The sequence below is a fragment of the Nicotiana tomentosiformis genome, chromosome 6 (assembly GCF_000390325.3).
Source record: "Nicotiana tomentosiformis chromosome 6, ASM39032v3, whole genome shotgun sequence".
NCBI lineage: Eukaryota > Viridiplantae > Streptophyta > Magnoliopsida > Solanales > Solanaceae > Nicotiana > Nicotiana tomentosiformis.
In genome coordinates this window covers 116990734-117011734 of record NC_090817.1, presented here as the reverse complement: position 1 = coordinate 117011734, position 21001 = coordinate 116990734, and the positions used below count along the sequence as shown (strand labels likewise).

The 21001-nt window shown below is 34.3% G+C and overlaps 2 protein-coding genes and 2 non-coding genes across 4 annotated transcripts; 3 read left to right on the top strand and 1 right to left on the bottom strand.

The window, feature by feature from the left end:
- Positions 1-878: 878 nt before the first annotated feature.
- On the bottom strand, positions 879-4893 carry LOC104118093 (uncharacterized protein At2g34160-like). The gene is made up of 5 exons (XM_009629274.4): positions 4642-4893; positions 3134-3182; positions 2351-2413; positions 2208-2272; positions 879-1150 (listed from the first exon to the last, which is right to left on the bottom strand). Exons 1-5 carry the CDS (start codon positions 4756-4758, stop codon positions 1061-1063), a joined length of 384 nt encoding a protein of 127 aa, XP_009627569.1. The 5' UTR covers positions 4759-4893; the 3' UTR covers positions 879-1060.
- Positions 4894-12221: 7328 nt separating this feature from the next.
- On the top strand, positions 12222-12340 carry LOC117281927 (U5 spliceosomal RNA). The gene has a single exon (XR_004512557.1). It is a non-coding gene; the product is annotated as a U5 spliceosomal RNA (small nuclear RNA).
- A 5182-nt stretch (positions 12341-17522) lies between these two features.
- TRNAS-GCU (transfer RNA serine (anticodon GCU)) lies at positions 17523-17604 on the top strand. The gene has a single exon. It is a non-coding gene; the product is annotated as a tRNA-Ser (tRNA).
- A 241-nt stretch (positions 17605-17845) lies between these two features.
- LOC104118092 (endoglucanase 16) lies at positions 17846-20667 on the top strand. The gene is made up of 8 exons (XM_009629273.4): positions 17846-18173; positions 18293-18505; positions 18597-18797; positions 18888-18965; positions 19063-19212; positions 19325-19433; positions 19534-19697; positions 19952-20667. Exons 1-8 carry the CDS (start codon positions 17955-17957, stop codon positions 20282-20284), a joined length of 1467 nt encoding a protein of 488 aa, XP_009627568.1. The 5' UTR covers positions 17846-17954; the 3' UTR covers positions 20285-20667.
- The last annotated feature ends 334 nt before the right edge of the window (positions 20668-21001 follow it).

Sequence of the window (21001 nt, the reverse complement as noted above, 5' to 3'; positions counted from 1 at the left end):
AATATTACCAGATATATTCATATATTGATTTTTTTTCTTTTTCAGAACATATGTTGATTTTGGTATTAGGAAAACTGGAAATTGCACCTTACCTTTTCTCAACAAGAAAGATAGACTTGGGAGATTTTTGGTGATGGCATCGGTGGACAAAAAGAGAGTGGAAGGGATGGCCTGTCATTCCTGTCAATAGCCCCCCACAATGCAAACTTTCATATGGGTGGCATATTTAGCCTATGAAATAAAACCTGCTCAACTCTTTAAAATTTTAACCTGTCGGATTAGCAAATATTCAAAGGCAAGGATTAACTTACATTGGATAAGTTACGCATTAGCCATTTCTTAACCTAAATTTAGGCCTACATATGTCAACTCAAGCAAACTTTTAACAAGTTGATTCATGACCAATCCATTAAAGTCAGTTTAAATCTAACTCAACTCGTCCATTGTCTTCCTTCCTCTCACATCACACTCAGCTTCATCGTTCCACAGCCCTTCACTCATAGCCTGTACTAAGAACTTGCATTACACTAGGGGTCGTTTGAATAAATTTGTGAGAGTTTTTTCAACAGGGATTCCCTTCATAGAAACCTTGATTCCTCCACTTAATGGTGAGACAGGTACCTTTTTGGAAATTTTAGTATACTTGCTCACCAAACATCACTGGGCAATTGTGAGAAAGCACCAGTTGGTCAATAGCATTGCACAATAGCGATCAGTTGGATTATGTAATTACAACATCATCAACCCACATATCCTTATTGTTCAATGATGAAGTATAAGATGAAATTGATACTACATCACTTACAGTGAGGATAGGAGTCAAAATTATTTTGAATCCAACACCACTTTAGATAAGCAAGTAAAGAAAAGCAAACACATCAAACAAAATAAATGAATTTATATTAAACCATCCTTTTCTTTTCAACAGATTAAGAAAGTCATAGTCAACAGATCAAATCAAACACCATAGATCCCAATAACAGTTTCCTTATCTCTTCTCAATCCCTGAATGTAGTAGCTTGGTTTTAATCATCAGGAAAGCGAGCAGATGTTGTAATAATTAGTTCTGCTCCTCATTGTCCCCATTTTGCTCTGCTTCTGCAGCCATTAACTCATCAAACTTCTCTGTCTTTCCGAGCACTATTTCAATCTGCACCAAACGAAGATGATAAATAAAACAAAAACCTTAGTTTGATCACAAGAGGATACCACAGAACAGACAAGGATAACTGTTACAAAAAGGAAAAAGTTCAAGATGGATTGCAAGCCCCATATAACAACACTAGAAATAGACTTTCAGCTCACATGCCTTCAATCCATTCTAGCATGACATTGTTTTGGAGAGTATAAAGTAGAAGAACATGAAAGCCATAAAAGCAGCATCACATACAATGTAATCCTGGCCAGATTTTATTTATCCATTCCTGAGTTGCCAAAGGAAATTAGTATTTTATTCCATAGTACTTAAAAGTAGGACACAATTTCAAGCAGAGGCGGATGTAGTGTACTGACTACGGGTTCAACTGAACCCATAACTTTTGACGCGGAGTAAAAATTTGTATGTAAAAATTCATTAAAATTGCAAAAATAGTAGATATGAACCCATAACTTTAAAAATATAATGGGTTCAATGTTAAAAACCTTAAAATTGAACCCATATGATTTAAATCCTGGATCTGCATCCGATTTCAAGGAGCAAAACCACCAAAAGCAAACAACAAAAACAAAAAACAAAATGCAATTAAAAGGGAATGCACATCAACAGGCATGGGTTGTAAGACAAACTTTCAATCAGATCTAAGCTGACCAATTCGGAACACATGTAGAGTTTTATGGGGGAGAATCACTCAGCGTGGGGCCTCCCTTGTGAGGTCAAGTTATGATCAACAACTCAAATGTGACTCGACAAACATTTTGGTGAGCAAGGATGTAAACCATCATAACCCTACCATCCTATTCTACAGCTTTTGCAAAATTCTGCACAATCCTGACTCAAAAGAGAGCAGAATGAGCACACACACGTCTCTTGAATGCTTACTTTAAGCAAGTTCTATGCTATAACTCTTCAGGAAACAATCTTGAGGCCCAAGCTAGCACTTACCTAGAACCTCCAAAGAAGGAGTTCCATTACTTCAAAACCACCAAAAATGAAGCAGACCAATGCATCAATTTTTTTATGGGTAGTCATTATGCTTTTGGATTTTTACCTTTGCTTTTGGTATCGGTCGGGCTCCTGGTTCATCCCTCATGTCAATAGTGAGTGTCTTGATCTCTGCAGCAAGTGTACCCTCAAAGTTAGATGGCAAGAAAGAGTATAAAAGGGATGAGAATGAAGTAGGAGAAGCCTCACTCTTCTCAACAGCAAATCCATTGTTCTTGAGAATTTCAGCAACGGTAACCACTGTTGAAATAGCTGCATGCATGCGGGAAAGATTGTTAATCCTTTGGAGAACTATACGGCAAGCCAATTCAACTATCAATGAGTTCTCAATATAATGCAAAAGGATGAGTCCACATAAAATATGAAAAGAACATCAAATTGAACTCTGCCACCACTCTGTATTTCTGTTTTATTAATAAGGTTTACCAGCAAGCACAAGAGCCGCTTCAAACATAGTCTCAAACATGTTCTTCTTTTCAGTGTAAAGATCCTTGGGAAGCCACAGGAATAAGGTTTATGATCAATCAGAATTTATCCCAGATACACTCAACTACTTTTTAAATTTAAAAACAGGATGCTTTTTATGCCAGATGCTGGTTCAAAATTGTCTCACCAGCATATCACATCCCTGCTAAAGTGTGCAACACTGTGTATTATAATCTTGTTGTACACATAGAGGGTGACAATACGAAACTGAGTCCTCCTTGAAATGACAAAACAGCATCACACAACGCCAAGATTGGAATTCACCAATCATAAAAGAAAACTCAATTGGGAAAACTAGCTGCAGAAAGTGAGAACGCCTCCCTAACCCAAGTATGAACTCATTTGTTTATGTTTGATTTTGGTGTATTATTGATGTGAAAAAAACAGCATAATACAACTCATCCAGAAGAAGACCCATATGACATCAATTATATGCACGAGGAAAACCACAACCAGTACTCAAAATTGAGGGCCTAGAAGATTTACCCATCCCAAGAGCAGAGAGTTCCACTTCATTGTACTGCTGCATGTACCTCTGCAAGCAAAATATCAAATATCTCAGGATACTAGCTCAGATCATTAGCAACAATGGTGGTTCTGGTGTAAGACTAGGAAACTAGATATAGATATTCATAGATAACCTTTTTCAAGATTGTCTAATGCATATCATGAGCCCACTTGCATAAAAAAACCTCAAACTATATTATAAGTCATGTGCGAACCCTCTAGTTGACACTGTATGCGCGATATTTTCAAATATACCTGTGAGGTACCTTTAGATAAGTAATATACCTATGAAGTACCTCAAGCGTAAGTCAGAAGTATCTATGCAGACCTTATACATATTCAATTCTCTTCCATTGCAATCGCTCTTGATTTTGTGAAGTCCTGGACCACTACAGCAGACAGCTAGTACTTGAAGAACTACTTTCTTTACTTATTTTTTATTGTACTACTTTCTTTACTTGTGCTTCTCAAACAAAAACGTTTATTCATTTTTTCCCTCTGTAATACACACAGACGTAGCAATTTTTCTTCAACCATCTGAATCATCAATGAAATTAGCTTTATTTCAATTAAACCCAGGAAAATAGACCTCAGCCAACATAAATAATCAGACACATTAAATTAACAAAGACACCATGTATTGTGCATTAATTTAAACTGATAATATTCTGCAGGTCTTCCAGTCCCACTATGAGCAATGTCATTTCTGACAGGATATAATTAATAGTTTCCATCCTCTCACAGATAAGCAATCTTTCAGATTTATAGAGGGAAAAAGAAAGAAAGAGAGAGAAGCAAACAATATGCCCATTTGAGATAAGACGACTATGGAAGCAGTATGCAAAGTTCAATTCTTTTGTTTTACTCCTATCACGTAGCTCGTCAACAAACAACTCAACAACCTTAAGCAAATCTAGTTTGACATTGCGAATGACCCTAACAAGCGCATTATATCATAGATCAACCAGCATAATAAGCTCTTTAACCCCAAACCATGTAACCATTAAATGGAAGGAATTACTTTTGAAGCTAAGATTTTTGTCAGTCCAGTTGTCTTCAAAGCAACATCTTTTCAGTAACAAAAGAATGCTCCATAACCAATTTTCAACCAAACAAGTATCATAATTTTAAAACTAACCGAGTACATCGTAATAACAAATATGTGCAGACAGTTGCCACCAGCTCACACCCACAAACACACACTTAGAAGAGGGTAAAGAGTATTTACTCTATTAAATTACTTTCATGTCAATTACATTGCGTGGCTTTTGTAACATGGAAAAACAAGTAAATACATTTTTTTACACTATCACCAACCCAAGGAACTGTCTATACTCTATAGTAAGAGCCTAATTGCTAAAAGACAGTATCAGTGTAAAAATAATTAACCTGCTATAACACGTCAAAATACAGTAATAGTGTTAAAAACGTTATATTTTTCAAAGTATACAATTTTAATAAATATATGGGGAGAAAAAAGAGAGAACCTTGGAGAGGTTAACATAGAAAAAGAGGGATTTTTTGGTGTTAGAGACTTGGATTCTGTTCTTCTTGTGGGTCTCAGTTACACTTATGTTCTTTACTCCCTCTGTGATTCCTTCCATTGTTTTGCTCCTTTCTTCTTCTTCTCCCGAAAAAACCCTAATTTTCTAAGCCTCCTTTTCTATGTTCACTTTCCCTTTTGGAGAGGTTCCGTACAAATTGGGAAAATTATAACAACAGATAAAACCTTCGGGTCATTCCCGGGTTCAAGCCAGGTGGTTTAAAAGGGTCGGCGCCTTAAACGATGACGTTTTATGTCTCTTTTGTCTTATCCTTCAAATGTATTATGTACCCCATTTTCTTTCGAGAATTATACTTTATAGTTTATACGTCTTCGTAGTGGAGACTTAGTTATTATAGGAAAATAGTACTCAATTTATTACGTGAAGAAAATCTTTTAAAAATACTGTTCAGTTGAGAAAAATTCTAAATAGCCAAGTGATTAAGTTTTAATAGTTAAATATTTAAAGTCAAAAAATTATTATTAAAACTATTGTGATATTTCCAAAAAATGGACAAATGCCCTTCCATGTGGCATTCTTGCATGAGAAATTGAAGACAAGTGGTGTACACTTGTCATGCTTTAAGTTTCACTTTAAAAGCTATAAATAGACCTTCAAAATGGCCATCAATCATCAACATTTTTCATTTGCCTTTTTCGTTCCTCTTCACCTTCTTTTTCTTTCCTCCTTAAACTTTTGTAGTCTATTTTCTTTGTTCCACTCTTTTAAATAGCTGGATTTGTAATTTAATATTTTGTTGATTATTTTATCCTCCCTAATAGAGTAGGCCTATTTAATCTTGGAGAGACATTTCACACTGCTTAAATAGTTTCTTAGGACAGTGCACAGCACGACTCAAGCCAATTCGTGTATCTACTTACAAATAATATTATTGTAGCAGTGTTATTATTGAAATTTTGCTCTCACTTCCTACAATCTAAGAAACTATGGCAAATAACACTGATACTGAAAATACTACTGATATTAATGCTTCCTCCGCTGCTCCAGCCCCAGTTGCACTGCCATATGCCAGGCCATTTCCAGATGTGTCAAATATTAAAATTTTCGCCAATGAAAATTTCAAGCGTCGGCAAGAACGTATTTTCTCACTGCTTGATGTCCATGGTGTTGCACATGCACTGCTGCATCCACAACCTACTCCAGATACTGATAATAAAATAGTGGAATCATGGCAACATGCCAACAAGACATGTCGTCATACCATATTGCAAACTATATCTAATGAACTGTTTGACGTGTATTGCAGTTATAATAAAGCAAAAACTATCTGGGAAGCCTTAATTAAAAAATTCATTGCTAAAGATGCTACAAAACAAAAATTTGTAGTAGAAAATTTTTATCAATGGCAGATAAAAAATGATAAAGAGATGAATATTCAAATCAACGAATATCAAAAATTGCTAGAAGACTTGAAGGCCGAGGGGATGTCATTACTATAAAAGTTTGCTGCTGGAGTGCTAATTGAGAAACTGCCTGACTCATGGAATGACTACAAAAATAACTTAAAGTATAAACAGAAAATTTTCACTATTGAGAAAATTGTGACCCACATCCTAGTTGAAGATTCAAATAGAAAAGAATCTGCCAAAGGTCGGATGACACCTCTTAAAGCCAACTTAGTGCAAAGCAACAACAACAACCGCAAAAGGTACGAGAATAAGTCTCAAGGTTACAAGCCTAAAAATCCTAACCTTAAAAGAAAAAAGGCTCTTGTTTTGTTTGTGGAAAATCAGGCCATCATGCCTCACAGTGCAGGTGCAGAGCAGGAAATGACAAAGGAAAAACTAATACTCTTAAGGCTAACTTAGCTAAAGGATGTGATATTATTGCAGCTGTCATTTCTCAAGTAAACATTGTAGCACATGCAAAAGAATGGGTGGTAGACTCTGGGGCTACTCGGCACATTTATGCAAATCGAGAAGCATTTTCCTCTTATACTCATGTAGAGGATGATAGAGAAGAGATCTATATTGGAGACTCAAGTACTACAAAAGTCTTGGGTAAGGGTAAAGTTCTCCTGAAACTCACTTCGGAAAAAACTCTAACCCTTGTTGATGTACTGCATGTTCCTACTATGAGGGCAGACTTGATCTCTGTAACCTTGTTGGGAAGAGTCGGAGTGAAAGTGTCATTTGAATCTGATAAGATCATAATGACCAAAAATAATTTGTTTGTGGGAAAGGGCTATTGTAACCAAGGACTCTTTGTACTTAATGTTTCTGATGTTATCAATAGAAATGTATCTGCTTCTGCTTATATAGTTGAGTCTATCTCTTTATGGCATGCTAGATTAGGACACATTAATATCGCATATATAAAGAAAATGCATTCACTACGGTTAATATCTGGTTTAAACTCAAATAATATTGACAAGTGTGAAATATGTGTTGAAGCTAATAGTACTAGAAAGACATATTTTTCCGTAAATAGAGAAGCTGAATTATATTTTTTAATTCACACTGATTTAGGCGACTTGAAGTAGACTATGACTAGATGCGGTAAAAGATATTATGTGACTTTTATTGATGATTTTTCTAGATATACTAAGTTGTATTTGCTTAGAAATAAAGATGATGCCTTTAATACTTTTATTTCTTATAAAACTGAGGTTGAAAATCAACTTCGTAGAAGAATCAAGAGAATTAGATCTGATAGAGATGGAGAATATTTTTCTTTAAATGATTTTTGTGAAAAAAATGGAATTATTCATGAAGTAACTTCGCTTTATTTACCCGAGTCAAATAGAATAGCTAAAAGAAAAAATAGAACATTGAAAGAGATGATGAACTCTATGTTAGTTAGTTTTAATGCTCCCGATAATTTGTGGGGTGAAGCTATATTATCTGTTTGTCACTTACAAAATAGAATACCACATAGAAGAACTGGCAAAACTCCGTATGAATTGTGGAGGGGTTATAAACCGAACTTGAAATATTTAAAAGTGTGGGGGTGCCTTTCTAAAGTTCTTTTGCCTGAACCTAAAAAGAGAAAAAATAGGTTCCCAAACTGCTGATTGCATGCTTATTGGATATGCTGAACGTAGTGGTAAGCACCCTCCACTTCCAACCAAGAGGTTGTGAGTTCGAGTCACCCCAAGAGCAAGGTGGGAAGTTCTTGGAGGGAGGGAGCCGAGGGTCTATCGGAAATAGCTTTTCTACCCCAGGGTAGGGATAAGGTCTGCGTACACACTACCCTCTCCAGACCCCACTAGTGAGATTATACTAGGTTGTTGTTGTTGTTGTTGTATAGATTTCTTGTTTTAAAAAGTGATGTGCTTGATTACAATACTATAATTGAGACAAAGAATGCTGAGTTCTTTGAATATATTATCCAGTGTCTAATAAAATTTCTCATACACCTTTTGAAACAAATAGTGAAATTACCTCTAATGAGGAACTGAAAAGGAGCAAAAGGCCTAGGAAAAAATATTTTTCTTATGGAAATGATTTTCAAGCTTTTCTTGTCGATAATGAACCATCAAATTATTTTGAAGCTATATCTTCTTCAGATGCTAAACATTGAAAAGAGGCAATAAAAGTTGAAATCGATTCTATTTAAAAAAATTAACACATGAATTTTAACTGATTTACCTCCTGGTGCAAAGCCTATTGGTTGTAAATGAATTTTCAAAAGGAAATTTAAGCCTGATGGATCTTTAGATAAATATAAAGCTCGGGTAGTAGCAAAAGAATTTTCTCAAAAATAAAATATAGATTATTTTGATACGTTTGCACCAGTGACTAGAATTTCTTCTATTCGAGTTTTAATTGCCTTAGCTTCTATCCATAAGTTTTTTATCCATCAAATGGATGTCAAAACAGATTTTTTAAATGGTGATTTAGAAGAAGAAATTTATATGGTTCAACCTGAAGGCTGTGTCATTCCTGGACAAGAAAATAAAGTTTGTAAATTAATTAAATCTCTTTATGGCCTTAAACAAGCTTCTAAGTAGTGGTATGATAAATTTGAACAAGTCTTACTGAGAGACGATTTTTTCCAGTGGAGGTGGATAAATGTGTTTATACTAAAGTGGTAGACAATGATTATGTGATAATATGTATGTATGTTGATGACATGCTTATATTTGGTGCAAGTTTAAATATTGTGCAAAGTACTAAATTATTTCTGTCTGCTAATTTTGATATGAAAGATTTGGGTGAAGTAAATACAATATTAGGAGTTAAAGTTATAAGGAGTGAAGATGGAATAATATTGTCACAAGAATATTATGTTGATAGACTTCTTAAGAAATTTGTGAATATTTTAATGTCACACCTGTGAGCACTCCTTTTGATGTTAATTCTCAATTTAAAAGGAATAATGGTGACCCAGTTACTTAGTCTAAATCTGCTCAGATTATTGGGAGTCTGATGCATTTAATAAATTTTACAAGGCCTGATATAACCTATGTTGTGTGTAGACTGAGTAAATATACTCATAATCCCAACAGAGAGCATTGGTCTGTATTAGCTAGACTAATGAAATATTTGAGAGGAACTATGAATTATGGTATCCTATATAGTGAATTTTCTTATACTTTAGAAGGGTACAGTGATGCAAACTGGATCTCTAATTCAGATGAGACAAAATCCACTAGTGGTTATGTATTCACCCTTTGTGGTGGTGCAATTTCGTGGAAATTAGCTAAATAGACGATCATTGCTAGATCGACTGTGGAATCAGAGTTTGTAGCTCTGGAGTTAGCTGGTTCTGAGGCTGAGTGGCTAAGAAACTTCTTAACTAATATCCCTTTTAATAAAGGATGTATTGCCTCATGTGTCTATACATTGTGATTGCCAAGCGGCAATAACTATAACAAAGAATAAATCTTATAATTCTAAAAGTAGACACATGAAATTGAGACATGATGTCATAAAGCAGTTGCTGAGAGATGGAATAATTTTTATTGATTATGTGAAGTCAGAAGTTATTTTGGCCGATCCTCTAACTAAATCTGTGGGAAGAAAATTAATTATTCAAACCTCAAAAGAGATGGGGTTAAGGCCGCCATGCTGTCAATAGAGATGGTAACCCAACCTATGTGATTGGAGATCCCATGAAATAGGTTCATATAGGTAATAACAAGTCAATATTGACACTGAAGCACTAAAAGAGAGTGCTTGACTGCTACTAATTGAGAGGACGAATTATAACTCTTAATGAAATTCATATTCCTTTAGGATGGTGTATTTAAAAACAGTATACACTTGATGAATTCATCTATATGAGAGTGGAGTGGGGCTGCTCCTATGAGATTTTGGCCTAGTCTCTAGAGCTCTCATGAATAACCAGGCACGCGCATGACCTAGTGGTGCAAAATCGCGTTGAACAGCAAAATTGTGAGGGTTGAAATGTGATTGATAAAATCTCTGACTTACAATAAGAATTAGTGGTTCATAGAAATATTATATTTCACCAGTAATTCTGTGAGTTAAGTTTTATTGGTCTAAGTTTGGTTCATAGTCCAAAAGACACCAAACCTATTGCATTTGGACCATACAAATCCAGCAAATCTTACTCCTCTTTGTATGATTTTTTTGAAAATATGTGGGGGAATTGTTGTGATATTTCCAAAAAATGAACAAATGTCCTTTCATGTGGCATTCTTGCATGAGAAATTAAAGACAAGTGGTGTACACTTGTCATGCTCTAAGCTTTAAATAGACCTTCAAAATGGCCATCAATCATCAACATTTTTCATTTGCCTTTTTCGTTCCTCTTCGGCTTCTTTTCCTTTCCTCTTTAAACTTTTGTAGTTTATTTTCTTTGTTCCTCTCTTTTAAATAACTGAGTTTGTAATTTAATATTTTGTTGATTCCTGTATCCTTCCTAATAGAGGTATGCTTGTTTAATCATGGAGAGACATTTTACACTGCTGAAATAGTTTCTTAGGAAAGTGCACAACACGACTTAAGCCAATTTGTGTATCTACTTACAAATAATATTATTGTAAAAGTGTTATTATTGAAAATTTGCTCTCACTTCCTACAAAAACTACTACATAAATGGATTTCTTACGAAGAGTTTTTATGTTGATTATAAATTTGACTTTTTATTATTAGATAGTGTCATAGGGTTAACTTTGCAAAGTCTAATAGTAATATTTGGTATTTGGATATGTGTATTCTTTACATTGAACACTGTACTCGATAAAAAGAATTAAAATATGATAGAAGTAATATTAAATGTTTTCAATTTCATCCATTCTGACTTTGTCACAACCTACTTATTTTTCACGTATTTGAAGTAGAACTGCATACCTGCAGATGACTTTTACTTTAACTTGTGTAAATGATATTTTTATACATAGAGAAAAAGCTACTACTACATTTTTCTCTTCCAATTGTTTAGCGAGTGGGTCAATTTTTTTAACTTAGGGTAATCTTTCTCACACTTTTATTGTAAGACTTCATTTTAGGTATGAACCTATTGTTCCTAAAGAATGCCTTGACTTAATTAGAGCAAAACCCTTTGACAATCTTTAGAAAGATTATCTTAAAATGGAATAAGTGGAATGCAAGTCATGATACTAAGAAACTACAATTGGGCTATGGTTAGGGGTGTCGATGGATTTTTAAAAACCGACTAAATCGACCGGATCGAATCGTACCAAACTTATTTTTAGGGTTCTTTTTAATAAAATCGTATGTTTTATATACATTTATAACCGTACCGAATAATAGGGTAAGTTTTTAATTTTATAAAAATAAATCGAAAAAATACCGAATCGTACCGAATAAATTTATATATGAAAAATATATTTTATATACTAAGTTTGAAACTAATAAAGCATTTATGGGCCGTGTGATTATGGAAATGGCTACAAGTGACCAAATAATTAATACTCAAAGTCCCAACTTTCAAACATATTCTACTACTCATATTGAAACTAAATTAGTTTCAACATCTAGAATAACAAGCCAGTAAGCAATCTTGAGATCTTCGGTAGCAAGTCACAAGGTATTGGATATTTTTCTTCTCGTATGATTTAGATTTATCTTGTTAGATACTAATCATCTAATAAACTGATCTATTCTTGAGTCACAACTTGATTAATATCTTTTCACTCGTATGATATATATATATATATATATATATATATATATATATATATATATATATATATATATCTTGTTTTTGCTTAATTTATTTTTTGCTACCATAGAATAGTGGGATACATTTCTATTATGGATATCTTTTATGTTACTTTGATTCATCACTTTTAAAATAGTAAAATACGCATTTATCGCATTCTAACTTCAACTAACGATTCTTACATATTTTTTTTTTTAAAATATCAAAAAATTAACTGAACTGTACCGACACCGAAGAAAAATTGAGATGGTTTGTATGATTTCGAAAAGTTTAATTTTGGTTATACAAAAAAAAAAAAACCCGAAAAATTAATACGGTACAAATTTTATGAAATAACCGGTCGAAACCAAAATCATTGACAGCCTTAGCTATGGTTGATGAAGAGGATTGTTTGTGGTGCTTCCCACACCTGCGGTAGAAGAGTAAGGTCAAGCATTCTTTCTCCTTTTACTAAAGAATACCGTGTGCACATTACAATCAGTGGCATACGCCAATTTTTGGAGGGGTTGCTCTCTTTTTGAGAGCTCCTAACAAATCTAGTTCAAAGTTTTTTTACTTGAAAAAAACATGTAATTATTTTTAGTTTTTGAACACCTCAAAGGAATTTTGCATGTATTATGCTTTATATTTTTCTAAAGAAGGTTTCTGCTGTTTTGTCTACTTTTGTAAAATCACAGATCTTTTCCCGTAACATTAACATGGCAAATATGTATTAGACTATACCTTGAAGGAAATTACAGGTGACCTTTATTTGAGCAATTTGCCCAAAAATAAAATCAACCATACCACAAGAAAGAAGATATTGACATTTTTCTTTGTGAGCTTCCAATCAAAGCTTTCATAATTTTACATTCCTTTGAAGAAATTTTATTAGTTAAAATTTTTGTGAAATTGGACATCTCATTTTAGAATATTTTAGATATTACCATATATTTCTGTAATTCGATTTCCATTAAGTTTTTCTTCTCTTTTTTCTTTGCCCTATATGGCTATATCTTTCCACCTCTGAAAAGATTTTTAAAGTAAAAAAACTTTGATATATATCACTATATTATATTTTTCCTCGTGTTGTTTTTTAAATAATTGATGTAATTTGGTCCTACCTTGCCCGTAACATTCACTTGGACGATCCTTAATAATCGCTCGTGGCCAAATACGAAATGTTGGCGTTCACATTAATATGCAGTATGCCTGCCTTTATAGTCATCTCATCACGTCTGAATTCGATTTATTTAATATGTTAGGCAATTATAATAAGTTATTGTTTTAAATAAGTCATATTCATCAGTACAGTATTAAGCACGTTTTTTTCTTTAATATTTAGAACATGTCCTAAGCGTGTCGAAAAATTGAGAGGAATAAAGAAGCAAGATCAGTGATATAACAAATAATGACCTACTTGCATAATTGTTCATTAATTAGCAATGATAATATTTTATAAAGGCGTGTTTCGCATGGGATGCGATTAAACAATTTGCAAATGTATTAGAATATATATTTTGCTAGAAATGATACTTTAATTTGAAGTTTAAATGTTGCAATCATGCCTATCAGACATCAAAATCAATTTGATCCAATCTCTTCAGACATATTTTACTAAAGTCAATTGTTCAATTGCTCATTTTAGTAATTTGATTAATGGTTTCTGTTAAAGAACAATTTCAATGAAATTTGATCATTCCATTTCAATTGTTACTTGAGATAAGAGAATATAACAACAAAAATTACCCTCGGTTGAAAACAAATTGGATTATTATACTAATCTTCACTAACCATGTATTTTAGGTGCTTAAAATTTGATCAAAATTGTACTTAAATAGTACACACTACGTATATAACACGTCAACTTAATCTGCTCATTTGTCATGTTAATGAGGTAATCTTTAATTGTATTACTCATCCAAAGTAGGGGTAGGTGTTCGGGCAGTTCGAATTGGATATGAGAATTTCGATTTGAATTTTCGATTTTCAGATTGAAAAAATGACAATCCAAATCCAATCCAAATAAGTTCGGATTGGATCGGATTTTTTAAGTTCGGTTTTGGATTAATCGGTTTGGATATTATGAATTTTTTGTTTTGAGCGTATAAATTAAGATATTTTTACTTTTTACAGAAAATGAATATCCACATGAAGTACTCAAGTTAAATTGCCTGAAAAGTTCCTCATGCCGCAATCATACAAATAAAGTATTCAACTAATGAAATTATTGTAAAAAAGATACAATAGAGACATTAATACGGCCGTAAGAAGTAGCAATAGTAAAATCATGTCCAAATAGAAAGTATTCTGACAATAACTTAGTAATTAATATTGAATATATGTGATAATATTTAATGGGTAGGGTATTGAACTTATTACTGTTGGTATATGAATAATGGACTAAATATAAAGTATAAAAATATCGGATTTTCGGATATCCAAAAATTTGAATTACCAAATCCAATAACCAATCCGAAATCCAAAAAATTTAAAATTAAATCCAAAATCCAATCCGTAATCCGAAAATCCAAACCAAAAACCCAAAATGTTCGGATTTTGGTTTGGATTTCGGATTTGCCCAAACTATGCCCACCCCTAATCCAAAGTCAAACATTAGTTCAATTAACCATGTTATGTAAACTTGTTTAACTTGGGCTAATTTTTAACACCATCTGATCTGACTGTGATGATAAGTATGAACAAATTTTACGTGTAAACACAATATATACAACTCAAGGCCGCCATCTAAACCTTGACGTGAACAACTTTTACTGTCTTACACAAGCTTCCAATTATTATAATAACTTATGTTTTGTCTGTTTTCCAATTAAAAAAAGAAGAAGAAGCAATTTTAATGAAAAATTACCATCATCTCTCCCTTACGTACCTAATCATCTCATATAAATAACTAATATTCCAAGAACATAGTATAACATCAACTTCCTGAATCTTCTTCTCTGTTCACAAATACAAAAGTCGTGTTTGTTTGAGCGTAATTTTCAGGTGTGAATTTCAGCTGGGTTTCATATTCAGAATCAGAAGAGGATATATTCATCAAGTGGAGCCAAACAGGGCTCTATGAAATGTATGTAGTATTCAAGCTGTTGATCATTGGTGGTGATATTGTTGAAGAAGAAGTCCAGTGGGAAAAAGAAAGATACAACACCACGTTTTTTTGCTATATATAATCAGAAAATCACTTGATATTCTGGGAAAAAAAGATTCAGGTACGAGATTTTGACTATTTATGGATTCATTATTTTCATCAGCAAAGTCCAAGTCGTAACTATAAAATTCCTGCTAGATTTTCAGTTTTTGTACTGTATCTGTCTTTTATAATTATAGGCGAATTTAGAATTTAAAGCCAATGGGCGTAAAATATAATTTGTATATATATCTTCAATCCTAACTATAGAAAGTTGGTATATGCACTTATTGCGCTGGATCTGCCTCAGAATTCATTCCGAAGAATTATTATCGTAAATGCTGATTTTGTGATTTGAATTTCAAAATTTGGAAACGGTCTTTAAGAATATGTGTTAAAAAGAAAGGTAATAGTTTCAGGCTAATTATTTGAGCAACGGTAGCAATGATGATGAAGAAACAGGGCGCGGAAGCTACTGGAGTTGAAGCGGAGTTGGTGAAATGCGAGTGCTGCGGATTGACGGAGGAGTGTACGGTGGCGTATATAGCGAGAGTTCGGGAGAGGAACGGAGGGCGGTGGATTTGCGGACTATGCGCGGAGGCAGTGAAGGATGAGATCATGAGATCGGAGTCGAGGATTGGAAGTGAGGAGGCTCTGAATCGGCACATGAATTTCTGCAAGAAGTTCAGAGCTTTAAGGCCGCCGCCCAATCCAACGGAGGAACTGATATCGGCGGTGAAGCAACTGATGTTAAGGAGTTTGGATTCACCTAGATCAAATCCCGTGAGTAGACACGGTTTGGTTAGATCTCAGAGTTGTTTTTCAACAATTGATAGTTGAACGGACAGTTCAGTGATCAAAATGTTATAATTCAAATCGCGTGCTAGGAGTTCAGGTAATATTGAAAGAAGGCCATTCAGGTAAATTAGTATTAGTCTACTAGATAATAGAGTTAAACTTGAATAAATTTTGCTGCTTAAGGTGGTATATTCAGTTTAAACTATTGTTCAATTCTGAAGGTAGCTTTGTGCTGTTAGACAGTTCCTTAGTGAAATTTCAACTAATTTTCTCTTGTTTGTTTACTATTGGAGCAATTGAATTCTAGCTTTAGTTTTCTGGTAGCGAGATCTGATTCCATACTTTTGGTAAGCAGTTGGTTTTCTTGGAAATTATTCTGTTCGGATTTTCATGAGAAAAAGAAAAATGGAGCTGTTACTGATTACACATGTAGTTTCTTTGTGGTTTTAAGGTTGAAAACATTAATCTGGATTTCATTGGTAATCAGGACTAGCTGATGAGATTAACAGAAGGACCTGTCTTTAGTCTGTGATGGTAATCAGGAGCTCATTTTTCTACTGCTTCGGGTCCAAAACACTCTCACTCGGGACACTTTAATCACATTTCATTAAGCGCGTGAAGGAAGCATTTGGACAATTAAAACAATAAAATTCTATATCTGTCTCTGGTCATAGACGAGAGTGTTGTTGTGTACAACCGATAGCAAAGCATGTACTCTAACGAACAGTAATAATTGTACCTGATCTCGACTTAAACTAAATTCATCTCTGGTTACGAACGGGATATTGCACAATAAATTGTCCATGTTAAAGACTGTGTATATAGCTTACGGACTGTTCCACCAAACAAGTACTTAAATGAATAGGATCTTTGCATGTTACATATGGTCAAGTACAGTTGAGTTAAAAGTCACTCTCCGATCCTACTGTGTGATTGGAATGTGAGAGTGCGAACAATTTAAGGGGAAATTGCTTATTCTGAGCAAGTTGTTTGAGACTTGAGAGTGACTCAGTACGTGAAAATAAACAAAACAAATGTCTTAATCTGTCTGATAAAATGTGGTAATTCAATGCAAAAGAGAAAGCAAAGCTGGTGGCTTTTTCCTGTTTGACTAAGGAAAATTGTTCCATTTTATGCTTCAAAACAGCTAAACCAAGAGACTTTTTCTTGACAATGTCTTTACAAGTTGAGGCGTGTACAATGTAATGAGTCACTCGAAAAGTTAATATATGTAATGAGAAAGCTTTAAAAGTTCACGAGAAAAATATTAAGCTTGATGAAAAGTAACACATATTCCTATCCACTAAACTCACATTTGGCTACTAATTTTGTCTAGCTACAAAAAACGTTAACAACACCCTTCAGATCGTTTGATTTGCAAAACTAGCTATATAATGCGGGCATTATAATTCAAGAGTTAAATAATAACGAGATTATTTAGTGGATATATTTTTCTTGGGACTTTTGATTCATTGGATAAAAATAAAATATATGGATATAATATAAAAGTACGTATTTGATTTTATAATAAATAAACTTTTATTTTCAACCTTAACCTTAGTCTTCTTAAAGGACTTTGAACAGAGAGTTTTGGAAAAGGACACTTCTGTCATTTGGTTATTTTATCTCAAGATTGTTATCTCACACTGAATATAATATAAAAATAACACAACATTGTGGGTATAACTAATCCCTCAATTGTTTATACCGTACGCAAATGGATCAAATAATCGCATATGTTTATACTTTTATATAATATTGTCAATAGGATGTCGATAACTTCGTCGCTTTGGCCGAGTGGTTAAGGCGTGTGCCTGCTAAGTACATGGGGTTTCCCCGCGAGAGTTCGAATCTCTCAGGCGACGTTCTGTTTGTTTTTTGTTTTTTAGCTCCTCAATAACTAATTTTTGGATATTAACAACTTTCCAAAGCCGATAACTAACTTTGTGTTATTTCCCGCCATTATAATTTCCAAAAAACTCTAATTTACCAATGCCATAGTCCAAAAAGTTTTAGCCATTGACTATCCACCTTAGGAAAAAAACACCTTAAACAAACACCATTACTATCTAACTTCCTAGTGAGTGGGTTGTACCGATTGTTCCCTATTTCCTCTCTTTTACTTCTCCAAATTAACAAACTTTTTTCTAATCCTTTTTGGTGCATTATTCATCAATCGCAATATTCTTCACTTAAGAAATCATTTTTATTAGTCATGAACATTTCTGTAATAAAGGCATTTGGAACCTTTGTTCTAGCATGGTTCATTATATTTCAAGGTCATTTTGTGGTTGTAAATGGAGATTTTAATTATCAAGAAGCTCTTACCAAATCGATTATTTTTCTCGAGGCACAACGATCAGGAAAACTTCCTCCTAATCACAGGCCCTTATGGAGAGGAGATTCTGCTCTTCAAGATGGTCAAACTGTAAATGTATAGCTCTCTCTCCCCTTCCCATTTTATTATATAAGATGTTATGTTATGTATGTGCTCCCAAATCATGGGCTGACATTTATTGTGCAATACTGAAAATGTTGTGTTTTTATATATAGGTTGACCTTGTAGGAGGATACTATGATGCTGGAGACAACGTAAAATATGGTCTTCCAATGGCTTTCACAGTAACAACTTTAGCATGGGCTGCTATCGCGTATCAATCACAGCTCCAAGCTGCTGGAGAATTTAAAAATGTTCAGTCTGCTATCAAATGGGGCACTGATTATTTCTTCAAAGCCACTTCTAAGCGTAATCGCCTCTATGTCCAGGTCGGTCCCAAATCCCAATACTTTCCAACAATATTGAGAATTAATGTAGGTCTAAATTTATCAAGATCTAAAGGTGCATTATTTTTGAAAGGTTGGAGATCCAGTAAAAGATCATGAATGTTGGACAAGGCCAGAAAACATGAAAACGCCGAGAACTGTACTAATGATAGACCAGAATAATCCTGGAACAGAGATTGCTGCTGAGACTTCTGCAGCAATGGCTGCTGCTTCTGTTGTATTTCGTGGAACCAATCGTACCTATGCCCGTCAACTTCTCAATAAAGCCAAACTGGTACTCATTCTATATCCTCATTGTGTGATCTTTTATATCATTTGGCTCCTAAATTTTATGCTCATAGTATTTTCTTGGTTTGTGGTTCAGCTTTTTCAGTTTGCCAAAAGCCATAAAGGAACTTATGATGGGGAATGCCCTTTCTATTGCTCCTTTTCTGGCTTTCATGTAATATCCCTCTCCCTTATGTTCATTTTATATTGTTAATTAGTTACATGCAGGTTATTGTAATTTGTTAGTCAACTAAAATGTGCAAAAAATGTAGGATGAGTTGTTGTGGGCAGCAACATGGCTATATAGAGCAACCAGGAGGCCAACATACTTGGAATTCATTCAAGAAGAGGCTACTACTGCAACTGTAGCTGAATTTAGTTGGGACCTTAAATATGCTGGAGCTCAAATACTCCTCTCTAAGGTAATAATTAAAACTCTTTCTTTATAGCGACGCGAATGTGTGGTGCCATGCAACCACACCAGGGCGCGATTGGGGTCGAAAAAAGTGCTGATATTCGGTCCATAATATGCAGTTCTATTTTGAAGGGGAAAAAGATTTACAGAATTTTAAGCAACAGGCTGATGGTTATATTTGCTCAATACTTCCACATAGCCCCCATCACCAGGTTTATATATCTCCAGGTACTTCTTTGTTTTGTACATAGAAAAATTCATGTCTTTCATCTATTGAGCTTGTTTCAATGGTTTAACATGTTCAACTGCCAAATGTCTAATTTATCAGGGGGTCTGCTTCACCTTAGAGATGGAGCTAATACTCAATATGTTACTGCCACAGCTTTTCTGTTTAGTGTTTATAGTGATTATCTAGCCAAGCATAAGCAAAAGGTCAGCTGTGGTAACAAACAGTTCAATTCAGCTGATCTCATGGCCTTTGCCAAGCAACAGGTAATATATATTAGCGCTTTTCTGATGCTTCTCGCAATTTTAATCTTAGCAATAGGCCAGCCCTGGACAAAAATTTCTAACGCCGTCATACTCATTAGAGCTATTTCTGCCACTGTATTTTTAGTGGAGTACTATACTTTTTATTTGGAACAGGAGACGTTCTAAAACCTTATGCCCGTGTATGTTGGCACATCTTTAAATTGTCATTGAGAAATGAAAGCACAAAGTTTCTTATGAATTATTAAAATATGCAGATGGACTATATACTAGGCAAAAACCCAAGAGGAAAATCATACATGGTTGGTTTTGGGAACAAACCTCCAACTCAAGCTCATCACAGAGGTGCCTCTGTCCCGAAAATGTCTCCCAACAAACTGGTGGACTGCTCCATGAGTTTTGTATACTGGTATAACACAGAAAAACCCAATCCTAATGAGCTAACAGGCGCCATTGTTGGTGGTCCTGATCGATATGATAACTTTGAAGATCGTCGTTCAACTTCAGCCATGACTGAGCCGACAACATATACAAATTCTCTGGCTGTTGGTGTCCTTGCCAAGCTCGCGAAGCACCATGCCCCGTCTTGATCACCTAGCTACATGTTCATTATGGTGAAGATTTCTGAAGGTGTATAAGTTATTTTTTGCAGATGAATTGAGAGTATATATAGTGATGTCTTTGTAGGTCCTATATATGTAGTGACAGCCTCGGATAGCAGGCTGCAAGGGATCGGGGAAAATAACCTCGAGTTTGTCTCTCCTTTTTTCAACAGATCAGATGTGTTTAACTTAGAATAGGATTCTTATGATGGTCTAGAATCTAAGGTATTACTGTTGCAGTGTTGATTAGTTACATAAAGTCTGCACCCAAGAAGAGTACTTTCTTGTGGTGGTTTTAAAGATGAAGTGTTGTGTACATTTGTAAGGAAACACATATTTGAATAACAGTCATTCCAAGATCCTTACTATGAGTTAGTTTCTAACAACACAAATCTCTCAACCTCCCATCAATGGAACAGTGGGCTGTACTTCAATTTTTTCCATATGAAAATCAAACGACGCTGACGCATGCATGTCTTTGACATCATATACTCATCTTTAATATCAAAATTATATTTGTCATCCCAGGAATACTAGCACTCCCTTGCATTTCATTTAAATCACGACATCTCGATGTAGTACTTGACAGGTAAAAGCATTGTTTCTAAATTGGTTGACAAAATAGCGAGCGCCGAGCGCAAATATGGTAACTAAAAGCGCAGAAGATCAGCCGTATTAAAGAAACCAAAAATTTCTAACATCGCA

Excerpts from the sequence above, each read along its gene's own strand:
- LOC104118092 (XM_009629273.4), top strand. The coding sequence starts at position 17,955 with ATGAACATTTCTGTAATAAAGGCATTTGGAACCTTTGTTCTAGCATGG. Across the intron at positions 19,434-19,533 it reads CCAGGTTTATATATCTCCAG|GGGGTCTGCTTCACCTTAGA; the intron begins GTACTTCTTTGT and ends CTAATTTATCAG. Across the intron at positions 19,698-19,951 it reads TGGCCTTTGCCAAGCAACAG|ATGGACTATATACTAGGCAA; the intron begins GTAATATATATT and ends TAAAATATGCAG.
- LOC104118093 (XM_009629274.4), bottom strand. The coding sequence starts at position 4,758 with ATGGAAGGAATCACAGAGGGAGTAAAGAACATAAGTGTAACTGAGACC. Across the intron at positions 3,183-4,641 it reads TCTATGTTAACCTCTCCAAG|AGGTACATGCAGCAGTACAA; the intron begins GTTCTCTCTTTT and ends TTTTGCTTGCAG. Across the intron at positions 1,151-2,207 it reads GACCGATACCAAAAGCAAAG|ATTGAAATAGTGCTCGGAAA; the intron begins GTAAAAATCCAA and ends CGTTTGGTGCAG.